General features: G+C 39.0%; 2 protein-coding genes across 2 annotated transcripts in view; both read right to left on the bottom strand.

Moving 5' to 3' along the window:
* LOC138032756 (uncharacterized PE-PGRS family protein PE_PGRS20-like) overlaps positions 1-15000 on the bottom strand; it is a 100994-nt gene that overhangs the window by 57242 nt on the left and 28752 nt on the right. The gene's annotated exons all lie outside the window — the stretch shown is intronic.
* The window catches only part of LOC138032759 (uncharacterized), a 20853-nt gene continuing 16237 nt past the window's right edge, over positions 10385-15000 (bottom strand). Inside the window, exons 3-5 of the mRNA XM_068880481.1 lie at positions 14476-14598; positions 12890-13261; positions 10385-11519 (exon numbers count right to left, since the gene is read on the bottom strand). Coding sequence (XP_068736582.1) covers positions 10897-11519; positions 12890-13261; positions 14476-14598 — 1118 coding nt within the window. The 3' untranslated portion in view covers positions 10385-10896. The remainder of the gene's footprint in view (positions 11520-12889; positions 13262-14475; positions 14599-15000) is intronic.

Here is a 15000-nt window from a genome sequence, read left to right as displayed (position 1 = left end):
ACCTCAGATCCAAATAAAGGACATTGTTGACAGTTTGTTTTAACAACAATTTGAAAAGTAACAACAGAAATCAAGAGCACGGGCAGCGTTTTCATTTCCTTTGTGATAACAGCTGTAAAGCGTTTTGCAGACAACTAAAAGAGATTAAAAATGCCGACCTTAAACAAGATCATTTTTTAATGACTAGTGGTTCTGCTATATGCATTGATGGTTTTTGTTCGTTAGTATCTATAACTATATTCCGTGTGGGTAACATTACCCGGTATTTTTTTATTCCCGCATTTGGAAGTAACTCTCTGGTAACTAAAACAACATTTGTTTCGAATTATAACTTAATTACTGATTTTTTTCCCAATTCAGAACATCACACAATTCGCCTTGGTTATTAAACCGAGCATAAGAGATATCGGTATGCTTTTCCGCAATATTACTTATAAAATGGATTGTAAATATCAGTTAAACTAAATTACGGTACTCACAAACAACTTTCTCTGAACTGAATCATATCAACGCTTTTTAACTCGTTTTCTATGGCTGCATGAATACTCAGAGAAGACATCGAATTGCGTACACAAAGTTCTGTTTCTTAAAGATAGGATAAGAAATCTCTTGAATAGTTATCCCAATTGCAACTTTCAGTGGACAATCGAATGTATCAATATTTAGATTAGATTACGTTAAATTTCCTTACAGAGATGGTGGGAATTCTAGCTGTTATCTTTAAAAAGGAAGATAATTATTATCTCCAGCTATAGTAGTTTGTGCATATTCTATCTACAATACTTGTCACAAATCGTTGAAACAGACACCGTTTCTCTCGAATTTTCTGGAAAAATCCTGAGATTTCTACTTCACACTGTTTTCCCAACTGAAATGTGCCTTCTCCCTCCCCAATGTTGAGCCACGCGTGTTTTGAAGCACTGAGACCACTGTGATACCCAAATCAACATTGGGGAAGGGGAAACAGCCACAAGTGTTTCAAGATTTTTGACGAGTATTGTAGATCACGCACGCTCGATAATTTTATTTTTTGAACTTATCTTCAGATCTGTAAATCATTATGGATTCTTTTCCTTCGTCTACTTCAAAATTCGTAAACATAAAAGAACATAAGAAAACTCGGAAGTTAGATCATTCCAATCACATCAAAGTATCCGAAACGCTTAAGATGTTGGCTCGCGACTGAAATTGAATTTGGTTTTAGGTATACTGGGATGCTACTATTTACTGTCTTCTTACAAACAGAGGCACTCAAGACGTATGCCTTTCTCTAACTTACAATTTCGCAAGGCTCTGGTGACCAATAACAGAAAATTGTAAATTTTTATTATGCAAATCAATAATCGAACCTGGGGTTGTGTATACACTTTTTAATAATTGTAGATTTTAAGGAATGTTTACAACATTTTAAACTTTTGTCTTCTTATATATTTTTATAGCTATTATTATATGTAAATAATCCGTAATTCAGTCGTAAGGCTGCAATGGTTTTATTAATAAAGCTATTACTATTACTATTATCTCCGTGTAAGCCGTAACGTATCGTAACCTCTTTTAGCAATATCTGAATTACAGGTACATATCAGCTGTTTAAACAAATTTAAAGAAATAACATTCATTTTGCAATGACGCCTTTTACAATAAAGATTCTTATCTGCAAAACCCAGGTGAATAGTATCCGCGATGCGCACAGTTTTATTAAATGAAGTAGCATGTTGTCTGAAAGAAGGCCAAGTGCGAGATCGTGTTATTTCATGGAGCTTAAGGACTGGTATTTACTTGTGAAGCCAGCATGTTGTTACTGCAGCAATATAAACAGTGCAGGTAGTGTTTCGATCACGTTTTCTAAGAACAAAAGATGCTAATTGACGACAGGTTTCCCTTTTGCGTTTGAAGGTTTTGCTCGTGCTTGCTTCGCTATTGAGGGTTGAACCGGCCTTAAGCAAAGGCAAAAATTTGGTTTTTTCAACGGAGTTGATAATGTAAATTGGCCACCGTACAGAGATCCTAAAAGCTGAAAGAATCTCTGTACGGTGGCCAATTTACATTGTAAACTCCGTTGATAAAACCACATTTTGGTATACTATTTCCCCACCGACGCAGCACCACAGTTTCTTTAGAAACTACTCCCTTTAAGCAAAGGCACCCTACTCGTTCGTTTAACATTTAACTCAAAAATTGTTCACTGAGTTTTCGAGCTGACAAAAACGTGAAATTTAGTGCCATATGTAGGACGTGAGCATTTGACGCTATCATGTGCAGGGATGGCGCAGTGGTAAGAGCACTCGCCTCCCACTAATGTGGGTTGAGTTTGTTGGTTCTCTACTCTGCACCGAGAGGTTTTCTCCGGGCACTCCGATTTCCCCTCTCCTCAAAAACCAACATTTGACTTGATTTACTTTCATTGTTCATTTCAGTTTACAGTGTCCCCAATTAGCGCTCCAGCGCTAGAACGACTAGACACTTAAATAAAGTTCCTTTCCTTTCCTTTCATGGTGTTACTCCATCAATGTAAACAGAGTAGGAAGAGTGTTTTCCAGTATGGCCAGTAAGCTTCCACTCTACTCCAGTGACTTCTGGAATAGTTTTATAATGTTTTGCAAAGCACTGATGAAAGAAAAACAATAACCTTTCCTTGCAAGATGTTGTCGTTGGTGTCTTGCAGACACGCTCATGCCCCTTACTCAACTATCTTCTTCTGATTGCAAACCTCTATATATGGGACTGCAGAAAGAACCTGCTTATTCCTAACATTACTGGTTTAAACTAAAAGTTCGAATTAAATATGACAATTAATTCAGTTCATAAGTCGTTGTAGTCGAGACAAAGACATCTCTTAAAACAAATGGGAGGGTCTCGATATTCTGGTGTAAAAGTTGTTAATCCTTACCTGTTTGTCGGAGTGATGTGTACAATCAGCATTTCAAAATGTAATCATTGATTCGTTTTCTATTTCTCTTACTTTAATTTGTAGTGCATCAAGTACGTGTCAAATGCTGATAATTAAAAAAAAAGGGAAGTGTCTCGATCACGGTTTGTTAGAACAAAAGATGCTAATTGACGACAAGTTTCCCTTATTTGCGTCAGCTGGTTTTCCTCATACTTGCTTTGATATTGAGAGGTGGGCGGGCCTTGAGCAACGATGCCCTACTAGTTTGTTTAACATTTTATACAATTTTTCACTGTGCTCGTGTTAGAAAAAGGTGAAATGTAGGACGGGAGCATTAGACTAAAAAAGTCCAAATTTCCTCAAACATTCACACCGTTCGTACCAATTTTATTCTTGCAAAAATGGCACACACCTTATGGATAACAAACGTCTTGAATAACAACGAAACAATTAGAATGTCTTTTCACAAGTTATCTTGAATTGATAGATGACGTTCTCTCAGTAGTCGTTCTTGCGTAATTAAGCTCCCTATGGAAATCCTAACTGACAAACTGGCTCTTTTCCCTGATGGTATACACGCAATAAATATCTGCATACCTTTATTGCTTTCGCCAGATTTTCTTAATTCAGCCACAACTCGATCGTTACACGCTGTGGGAAGAGTGCGTCTTGTTAAGCAATAAAAGGCGTTTAAAAAAATTATTTATTGAAGAATACATTTTTAATGTGGACCGAACACATTAGTAGTATGAAATGAAATGCCTCATATTTTCTTCACTTTCCGTGTTTGCCTAAGAAATCGTTTCCTCTCATTTTCAAAGACAGTTATCGCTAAGATTGTTTCACAATAGCAAAAACGTTCTCTTATCCGTCCGCAAAGACTTACTTTGATGAACTTTACTCGGGTGTAAAATTAAACAACTCTTTAGAGAATTCAGTACCATGTAGTCACATGCTAAAACTGTGTGTAACCTCACACCGAGATTTTTCAGTGTGAAAAATGTCGTGATGCTTTCAGAATACATTGCACTGTCAGAAATGTAGTCCGCGCGAATAGAAGTAATTACCTTGCTTGGCAGAGGTCCCTTGCTTTCCCTGTCTACCGAGAAAGGAACTAACTTCTGCACGGATCTCCTCGATGTTCTGCCACGCATGCGCTACGTGAACTGTATGCAACGTCACTTCCACTCAGCCGCCATTGGGCAAGCGTAAAAATTTAAGAGTTTAATTATTCGTCCAAAGAGATCCGTGCAGAGGTTTCCCTTCCTTCTCGCTCAGCCAAAGAGTGTAATAGATGACAGTGATATAGTATTATTCACAGAGTTGCTATTTAGCAAGTAACCACCGAAGTAGAGGTGGCTAGTGGAGAATATTTACCTGCTTTGTAAGCGTTGTTATCCACCACTAGCCACCGACACTGAGGTGAATAGTTGTTTTAGTATATACTAAAACGGTGAAATAATATAGCACAAAGGATGATTTTAACTCATTTATTCCTGCAAAGATTACACATTTTCGGGTACAAATTCCGCGTGAACTGTTCGGAGGTGAATAGCAAAGGATATCCGGAGTTTGAGTAGCCAATCAGGGCGCACGTTCAACGCTATCCGCTGTTTTAGTATATACTAATATCAGATACAATTCCTGTTTGGCTTACTGCATGTTGCGCATTGTTTCTAGCTGGGAAAGATCCATTTTACGTGTAATAACTCTGTAATATATAGATTTAGCCAAGCCTAAAAACGGAGCTCCCGTTCTTAACCCTAGAAAGCAAAATAGTGTATATGGAAATAATTATGCTTCTGCATAAAGCACAAAATTTAAAATCGTCATTAGTGTATACATTTTACAGTGATCAAACACTTTTGTGCTGACAGCAGAAAACAAGCAGGCCTCGCAAACAATAATCAACATTTTTAATTAACAACTAAAGCTAAAATTACAAGCAGACTAATTTCTTTCACAACATTTTAATTTTCCGTTTGACTGATAATCTTCACTCTCTCTCTCTCTTCAGTTAGAACATATTTAATGCATGGATATGGTTATGAAATTCGGCAAGTCTTTTTGTTTCATGTTTTTTTGTCTGTAATTTTCGCCTTGACGGTGCACAAATCATGTTAAAGAGGGGAGAGAACAAATCGCTTTATCACTACTGAATTTGAAAAGGGTGTTGTACAGTTTCGTGTCGTTGGAAGTGTAAAAAGGTTTGATCATGGGGAACACGGTGGTGTACAAGTAGAAACAGAAACTAATTAAAGGAAACCCAAGGTCAATTTTAACAGCAATTTTGCCACCGTTTGAAAATATAACATATTGAAAAGGAGCAATTTTGTTTTGTTTTGAATAAAGTAATAAGTGACCACTGATATTGCACGGTTTTATGTCAATGCTTTATTTAAGGACGTTCGCGCCAATTGTTTCTGCGCATCCTTACTGCGCACGCAAATGCACACGCCACGTCATACACGAGCGCGCGCGCTAAGTACTAAAATAAGAAATGATAGGGCAAAAGGCCATTGCTATAGCTTTGCCTTGATTTAACGGTCTTGGACGTTCGGTGACCCCTATTTTTCTTTCCAGAAACGGATTTTATTTACAATTATCTCCACGTTGTCCAAAAATGAACAAAAAATCAATGTGGGAAGTTAAAAAAATTTCAAGATTTCTGCTTACGGGACATCGAATCCTGCCATCTTGTGGCTGCAAGGCGCGTGAAACTGTGGTCGCTAAACGCGAACTTGATCTTTAAGGAACCTCACCAGTTGACTAAATTCACTTAATAAGTCCACTTAAACAATATTTGGCAGAGAAGATTTTACTTCAAAGATTTAATTGCAATATATTTGGGTTTACAGACACTGGCCTTATTCGCTAACGAAGCCCGATTTTGTCACATTTTGGGTGTTTTTCCGGGCATGTTCTCTCCAAAACGAAGTCGGTGACCCCCCATTTTTTTTACATTTCTGACATAACTAACTCATCATCTTACAGTGGTAAAAGTTTCAGAAAAAAATCAATGTTGAAAAATTTTCGCGCGAACGTCCTTAAATGTCCTTGACGTTCTGGATTTTGTAATCGCAGATGCAGGATTAAATGGCCAAATGATTAATAAGAAACAGGACTTCCTATAGTTGGTAAAAACAACTATACTAATGAAATTAACACGTGCAGGGCGTGTAACATGACAAACTCGCATACTTTATAATCCAGAGAATTCAGTCATTTTATTCAGTGCAATCCTGGAAAAGGATTTTTGAAAGGTTTTGTTGAAGTGACACCTCGAAACAAAAAATTGACTTGCAACAAACGGAAGTTAGACCGTAACGGTGCTGATGAAAAAGTTCTAAAATTATCAGGGATAGTGCTAGTTAACGCATTTTAAACTTTCTAAAACAGGATAACTGCAATATTATTAATATCGCAGCGTCCAGGCTGCAATATTAAAATTATTGCACCTCGTTGGATGTAGCACGTTTAAAACATGATATATCACCCCAGATAATTTCCCTGCTAACAAAACGCCCCTCCCCCCTCCGGCTTTCCTCAGACAGTTGTTGCAGAATTTTTAATTAAAGAATGCAATCGTTGATTTAATGCAGGGAGAGAACAATAGGATTTCATGATGGCCAGTAATTATCAGCTAATATCTCCGGGCAGTGAACAGACCAATTGTATTTTGCCTCCGCTACTGAACCGGACACTCAAGCTAGGATGCATGGGCGCGTTGGCCAGCCAAGCCACTGTGCAGTTTATTAAGCCCTGGAATAGGTACAAGAATGTTAATTCATCAATTCTAAAATAAAGAGAAAATTAATTTACCAAAGCCGGACACGAAAACCCCTAAAAAAAAAAAAAACAGCAAGTAGAAAGAAGCGGGGAACGTGTACCCCACCCAAGGCAGTGGTGCAGCCCTCGGGGTTCTAGGAAATTCTAATTGAAAGACACTACTTGCAATGTAAATGAACGCTATCATATATTGCCTAACGAAGGCATTAAAAACTAATTCAGCTCAATGGAACAAAAGCACAAGGCGAAGGCTAACCGTAGAATGCCTCACTCGCTAAACGATGGCCAAATAAAAACCACGATCACGTGGCACTCCAAGCGCCTGCCGCTCACAACCAAGCCTCTGCTACGTGACGGCAAATATCAATTTGAACTAATCAGGATTATCACAAATTACATATTTTGCCTCCACTACTCAACCGGACACTCAAGCTAGGATGCATGGGCGCGTTGGCCAGCCAAGCCCTCAGTGGAAGTTAAAGAAAGGGCTTGAAGGCGTTAAGGGCTTTGAGACCTCTAATAAACTCTCTAAAGGGTCTCTGACATAGGTATCAATGGCACTCACTGAGGCCCAACGGTCGTGTCGTAAACGTTTTCTGTCAGGGACTCCAGGATAGGGGCTGATGTAGCTCCACCAGTTGAGTGAGCACTAAATTAAGCAATATCGGTAACAACACTATGGAAAGACTTCTTGAAAGAGTCGCTGTAAGTGGAATAGCTCATAAGCTTATAAAGTGAAAACAAACGCGTACGACTGGCAGAGACAGAAAAAGGCCTAAAAATATACCCGCGTCGGAGTAAAAAAAGTTACAACTGACTGCCTTTCCTTAGCAGGTCATTTTAGCACTTTTCAATGTAAACGGAAATAAGTTGATCATGAAAACCTGACATTCTAAGCCTTAATATGGGACAACCGAAAAGCGAAGAAAATCTGAAAGACCTAAAAACAAACATAACTTAATGATGCAATAGAAATAGATCGCTCATATGAGCTTTTTCCGACACCTTCCTCGGAAGATCTGCATAAGGCGACTCTTTTCAATGCTTTCACGACAGGCGAGGTTGAAAGGCGAATATTCCCTGTCTTGGCTGCTACCGCAAAACAAGACGACTTGTTGATTGGAAAACAGACAAAGTATAGTAAGCACAAAGGATGGTTGAAACCGATTTGGATGAGAAATCACCGACTAACTGTAATCACATCACTTATTTGTGGCTGGTAAGATAAGAAAAAAAAAACAAAACAAAGAAAAATACACAATTGCAGGGGGAAAAGGAGCCGTAAATAGAAGAGCGAAATTTAAGGGAAAGACTTGGCGCACCCTCTCTCCAGGGTCGAAACAGTGCTTACTTGGTTTTGAACAATTTGTAACAAGCTTACGTAAGTGCTTATCATTTGTCTCTAATTCTAATAGAACGCATGCACATGACCTTAGTAATACAGTCTAGGTTTCTTTTACTTGCATTCATTTAAAATGGTAAGTCCTTTGGTTTTGTTTCCCAAGTAGGCCGCAAAATGACTTTGCCAGTCTTCTTATCCAAATTTGTCACAAAACTGTTAGAAAAGTTGTTCCTTTTGTAGTAAGATTATAAAGGAGTATCATCAAATCAGTGCAGTGTAAAATGCACACTCAAGGCTGTTGTCTTGAAACTGATGCAAATAAGCTGTGACAACAAAATTCTTCTTCTTCTTCTTCTTCTTCTTCTTCTTCTTCTTCTTCTTCTTATTATTATTATTATTATTATTATTATTATCAAGGAGATGACACGTAGCGAGAATCCACCATAACTTCAAACAGTCGTAGCAGTATAGCGGGACAATTCAAACCTAAATCGAGTTTAATAACTAAGTTCCCACTATCACCCGTTGGCTCATTGCATCCGAAGTTGTAATCGGAGAGACGTACCTTCTACTCCTGCGAAGGAGCACACGGATCTTTTCCATCTGAGTAACCCTGAGTCACCATCGGTAAAAAATTTCTTCCTTTCATTCACCGGGGTTAACATGTGTCACAGTGGTAGAGCATCTGAACCAGTAATCGGAAGGTCAAAGGTTCGACTACTGCGAAGGAGCACTCGAATTTTTCCGAGTATCCCCGAATCACCATCGGTAAAAATATCTTCCTTTCATTCACCGGGGTTAACATGTGTCACAGTAGTAGAGCATCTGAACTAGTAGTTGGAAGGACGAAGGTTCGACAACTGCGAAGGAGCACTCGGATTTTTCCGAGTATCCCCGAATCACCATCGGTAAAAATTTCTTCCTTTCATTTACCGGGGTTAACATCTATCACAGTAGTAGAGCATCTGAACTAGTAATCGGAAGGTCGAAGGTTCGACAACTGTGAAGGAGCACTCGGATTTTTCCGAGTATCGTCGGGTCACCATCAATATCGATCAATGTAACTTGTGATAATAACCTCCTACTAACCGAGCGCGAGGGCCGTACTGAGGAATTTTGGCCCTTGGTCGCGGCCGCACAAAAACGACCGAGATCCAATTTTTCCCCAGAACGGTCCCGAACAATTGAGATTAGCAAGATGTTTATTATATGGCATCGTTTGTTTGAGTGATTGGACACTTCTTCGCTTGGTAAATGTTCGTAATCTTCGCCTTCCACCAGTGAACTGTAAACGGTACCCTTTTACATGGGAAACTATTTTTCGCATGCTATAAATTTACTGTGATGATTAAATTAAATTTCCGCTTAAAAAAAAAAAAAAAAACTTTTTGTGTTTCGCTCAACTTGAATTTCCCGGGAGAGAGAAAAAAATACAGAAACGGATTGCGAGTCTAGGGCATTGGTTCCTGCTGTAAAATCCCGACCGAAAACCAGCCAATCAGAGTGTTCCATTTAGTCCGAGAATTGCTTGCCGTACAATAATGTAGTATCTCCAATATAACTTTTGAGGAGGTCAAAATATACGTTATAAATTCTCAAGGAAATCTTCGTGATTTCGACCTCAATAAACCAGAGCATAACCATCTCTATGACCAAAGAAATTTAAAGCCCAAATCTTATGCTTTTAGCACGCAATCCATGCCAATCTTCCCTTATTTGGATATAATGTTAATTTTATTATTCACACAAATTATTTTCTCTAGGTTGCAGTAATAAAAACAAGCATTGCAAAAATTGGGATCAAAATGGAGAATGCTCAAAAAATCTAGATTTCGTGAATGAAAACTGCACTCTAAGTTGCAAAAAGGTTAATTCTGTGAAGAACAAACGTTCCTTGGCTCATCTCGTCTGGTTCATAAGAACGCACAAGAGTGAGGTGCTCAACTGTATGACGAAAAAAAAAAGGAAACGAAGAAAACAAAGAAGCAAAAATAGCAAAGGCTAGAGTTGACTTTGGTTAAGAGAGTATGAAGGTAAGAGAGGTAATTCCTCATATTGGCCCTATTCCCATCGTAATCCCTCTTAAGTTATTTTTAGATCACCTGCGAGATCTGGTATTTCCACGAGGGTTACCTGATAGGCAATCATATGTCCCCATTTTTACAGCTGAGCGAATTCTCACCCAATGATTCGCGTCGTTCGCGAAAATGGGGACATAAGATTGGCTATCAGTTAATCCTTGTGGGAATACCGGACTACGCAGGAGATCTAAAAATAACTTAAGAGGGATTACAATGGGAATAGGGACAATATGAGAGATTACTTCTGTTACCTTTAAACTCTCTTGCCTTGGTCTAATACGAATGTGGTCGCTTGCTTTCTGTAAATACAACCAGTTAAAAGTAGCGATGACGTCTTCTGCATAACAAGGTTAATCCCGGCCTCGCTTTCATTCAAATGATTGGTGACGTAGCCACACGAACGTGGAAAGGACAAGTGTTCGCGCGGGATAAGGTCAATTTAATTTGGACAGTGTCAGTTAACAAGTATCAATCCAAGCCTTGTTAACAATGCCTTGTAAAAGGAAGACTAGGAATAAAAGGACCAAAGTGTGACAGAACAACTTAATTTACTCGAAATGAGATGATCTTACTTTTAGATTTCCATTTCTGTCGTCCCGCATTGGCCTTGTTCCACTGTTTTCATTGCATTATTATTTTATTTTCTCGCTTCGTAATACTCACAACGGAGACCAAAGATGTCATCGCTACAAATATGATATCATAATAAAGGATGATAATTAGGACACTAACTTATTAATATTTTGAAATTATGTGAAATGAAGCAATAAGTAATTGCTAAGTGAAAGAGTTAATTAATAACAAACCACGCTTGCATCTTCATGGTGACCGCAGTTGTGAATTTCCCATCCATTATGGCTACAGAAAGATAGGGAAGCTTCTCCACCAACGCAGTGCACATCATCTAACCAGATAGGACCTGATCCTTGGCCATAATATGCACTTTGGTACTGACGGGTAGCTCCGGAGAAACCGAGCTGGCGACACGCTACGCTGGCATCACTGATATCCCAGTGATCATCACACACCGTGCCCCATTGTCCGTCATGATAAACTTCAACGCGGCCATAGTTAGCTCCGCCATCAGCTAGACGAATCCAGGAACAATTTACACTGGCATCTCTGCTGTGAGTGCAGTCATGGACACCCCATCCTCGATTCCTGCAATCGTAGATGTGTGCCTCGCTGCCTGAGCAAGCTACGTCATCCATCCAAATAGGACCAATACCTGGACCATAGTAAGAACCATGGTACGCTGCAGAAGCACCAGGGAATCCAAGCTGTCTGCATATTACTCTCGCATCGTTAATATCCCAAGTGTCGTCGCAAATTGTACCCCACTGACCGTTGTAGAAAATCTCTACTCTGCCACTTGATTTGGAGCCACCCTTTAGACGGATTGAGCCAGGGCTGATTGCTTTAGATAAGGATAATAATTACAATAATATAAGTTGAATGGCTATCAGAAGTACACTGACATTGAAATACGGTCGAAATCATATGTAGTCAAGCTCATTAACTCTTTAGTGAAGAAAGCCAAAAGATCTCCAAGATTTACACAGTTGCAGAACAAGTAACCGTCAAAAGTTACATCCTGAAAGGAACGTGTACTACAAAAACTTAGATACTATTGACTGGGCATAGGAGATTTGAAACAACCAGGCATGGCAAGAAAGGAATAAGCGCACCGTGTTCAAGTTAGAAACAGCAACAAACTAATAATGGGTACAATGCAATATAAGCAGGTACAAGGAAAGAGGTCGTGGCTCCCAAGCCCCTTTGACTCGCTAGCTACACTTTTCAATGCACTGCACCCGCACAGTGGTCGCCAACTTTACTCCTGTCGTGATGTTTACTCTCGCTATGCCTTGTAGCCTTTTGGTTTTGGTCGTTAATACGGTGTAACTCTGCCTTGTGAAGAGTACCTTTTGCTAACATATGGTTGTTTTCTATACCGAACTCTTGTTCAGTTGATGGATTAACAAGATTTAGCCTGTCATGTGATCATTAGTGGTTTCACTGTTGTGTTTTTAGTCGAGTACCTCGAGAAAAACGTCGTATGGCATATGCTCGTAGTGTTTCAGTTGAACCAGGTATCATTACCCAAAGCCTTTGATGATTCCTTTGCGAATACAATTTGCCTGACCTCATTTGATTGGCGTGCCACCACTATATTACTCTCTCTAATACGGCGCGCCTACTTCTACCGTGCTTTGCCATATCCTAACTTGCTTGTGTCTGTGTTCGTCGTGCTGTCCCTAGATTTTTGTTGTGCTTTTTGCTGTTAGGAACTGCGTTTTGACTCCTGCTTTCGATAGATATGTATGGTACTAACACATCTTTGCTGCTAATGGTAGATTGCCGAAAAGCCGTCCCCTGTCAGTGCTTGAAGAAGGAAAAGTAAAAGTATTATTTGGACTTGGTGGCTGATTGGTGAAGCTAATTCTTTTGATAGGTAATTTCCTGTCTCACACCAATCGTGTCAAATCGACAGCAACGTGAAGAAGCCTCCCCCCCCCCCCCCCTTCCAACCCCACGTCCCAAAACATACTGAACAATAAACAAGCAAAGAAACACAAAAAGCCTGTCCGAGCAGAGCAGCGAACTAACGGACTCAATCCACTATGGAGCCAACCATCCGAATTGCTAACAGGCGAATTTTAACACCACCAGTCCATCCCTGCATCCTGAATTTCGTCAGAATGTGAAGGTATACATCAGTTCAATGGATACGATAAATTTGCGGCTCTGTACAGCTATCAGTTCTATGTACGTTTGGAGCAATACCTGCGTAACGTGCGACAAATCCACTGTATTGAGTCACGTTATTGGATGTAAAGCGAACGAAGAGTTGATTTGAAGAACTCGTGATAAGCGAAGGAACAGAACTTCCGCTGAATCTCCCAAGCAAAGGGGAGGACGATGAGTTCCCATCGTACACGGTGACGAAATCATATCCACTTTGCGTTTGAAACCGGAAGAAGGTAAGATGAAGCTTGGCGATTGAAGAAAAATTCCAGAAAAAATCCATATTGCTGTTATACGTTGACTGGACTCGTTTGTAGTTTGATCGTATTATTCCGCTTGTATTGCTGACGTCAAGGACAAGCAAATTACTTGAGCAGGAGTATGATACAGTCACCGTTGTTTCTGCGGAGGCTGAGAAAAGGTACATTGACAAAATTGGTGTTTAATATAATAATAATTTTGTTTTATAACTTCGAAGACGAAGGAACAATGTGCGGAGGCGCATCTTATGGAACAAGTTAAATATCAAAAGAAAATAAATAAATAAACCTAGAAAATCAAAATACTGCAAAATAAAAGGGATAAAATGGTTGCTTATGATAACGAGGTCGATGATAATGATGACAAAAAAGTGGGACACAGAAATTTGAGCTGTTTTCAAATGAGTATCGTAAAAGAAATACCAAAGTAATTTCTTCCATCATCCTCAACAGATGCAAACAGCGCAATGAACCAATCCAAATTCATAGCAGTTCAATGTAACTTCTTTAAGGCACGGCAAAAATTGCGCGTGCAAGTCGTAATTGGTTTTCGTTTTCCGTCTTATTGGTTGATAGACTGGGGAGAGATTTTTAAACCAATCACCAAGCGTAGCAACTGCAATCGGGTAATTACTTTCGACAGTCATTTGAGAACTACTCCAAAATATATCTCATTTCATAAAATGTCACAAATCCCATCCGTAACGCAATCACGACAGCTCCGGTCACAGCAGAATAATTTTAATGCACACTGTTTAATAATTTAAATGTTCTATAAACTTAGTGCTATCAATACTAACGATATAACAAGGTAAAAATTATGCAGTCAATGAGCCTTTTTTTTTTCTTAACACAACTTGCGCAGCAACAATGTAAGGGTAACAGAATAAACAAGGGAACATCCGTAAAATTAAAAAATAAATAAATAAATAAATAAATAAATAAAAAGGAGCAGGGAGACCAGAGACATGTCTAGTAGAAAAACAAAAATAGATAAACATATAGATAACGCAATGTGCATATGTTGGTCAATCTTCAAACCTTCCCCACGCTGAAGTCCAACAGGATAAGGAAAGCGAAACGAAAGTGGTGGAGAAAGAGAAAGAGAAAGAGAGCAAAAAAGGAAAAGGAAATTCACTGGATTGAAAGACAAAAATGAGTTCGAAGGAGTTAAAAAAAGAAGGAATTCAGTTAAAATAATGAGGAAAATGAAGATGGAAACAGATAAAGATAAAAGTCATTACAATGACGTAATATTCCAAAACGTTTACTGTAACTACCTCTTACTCTACATGTATATTTCCGTCTCTCCCTTCTTACTTGTCGAAAATGTTTGTCAGATTGAGCTGCATTTGGTGGTCTTACCTCTGCAAGCTTTTCCGTCCCCAGCGTATCCGGGCTTGCACGTGCACTGGTAGGAGCCAATAGCGTTGTTGCATGTAGCATTCACATGACACACAGGTGAAGAAGCAGTGCATTCATCAACGTCTACAACATAAAGGAACAACTTTAACCGCGAGTACAGTAACATGCGGTCAATCTCCAAACCCGATCCAGTGAGTTTTGCTTTAAGTGATGGCGTCTCCTAGTCTATTTTAATTAAAATAAAATACAGCAAAATACTGTATAAAAATACGGTGTACCGAGGATGTTTGGATACGGTCAAACTCGCTCAAGAAATATGTGATTCAAATTCATGTTTTACAGAACTTCTCTTTTCTCCAGGCGTGTTCGCTTAAAATTGAACCTTTTTTAATATTTATTTTATCCGATTTCATAAAATGTCATAAATTGCATCCTTAACGCAATCACGACAGCTCCCGTCAGAGCACTGGAATTTAAACGCGACCTGTTTAATAATTCAAATATTCTATTAACTTAGTGCTGTCA

This window comes from Montipora capricornis, chromosome 14 (assembly GCF_036669925.1).
Source record: "Montipora capricornis isolate CH-2021 chromosome 14, ASM3666992v2, whole genome shotgun sequence".
Lineage (NCBI taxonomy): Eukaryota > Metazoa > Cnidaria > Anthozoa > Scleractinia > Acroporidae > Montipora > Montipora capricornis.
The sequence above is the reverse complement of the archived record's forward strand: the minus strand, read 5'-3'. Positions and strand labels throughout refer to the sequence as shown.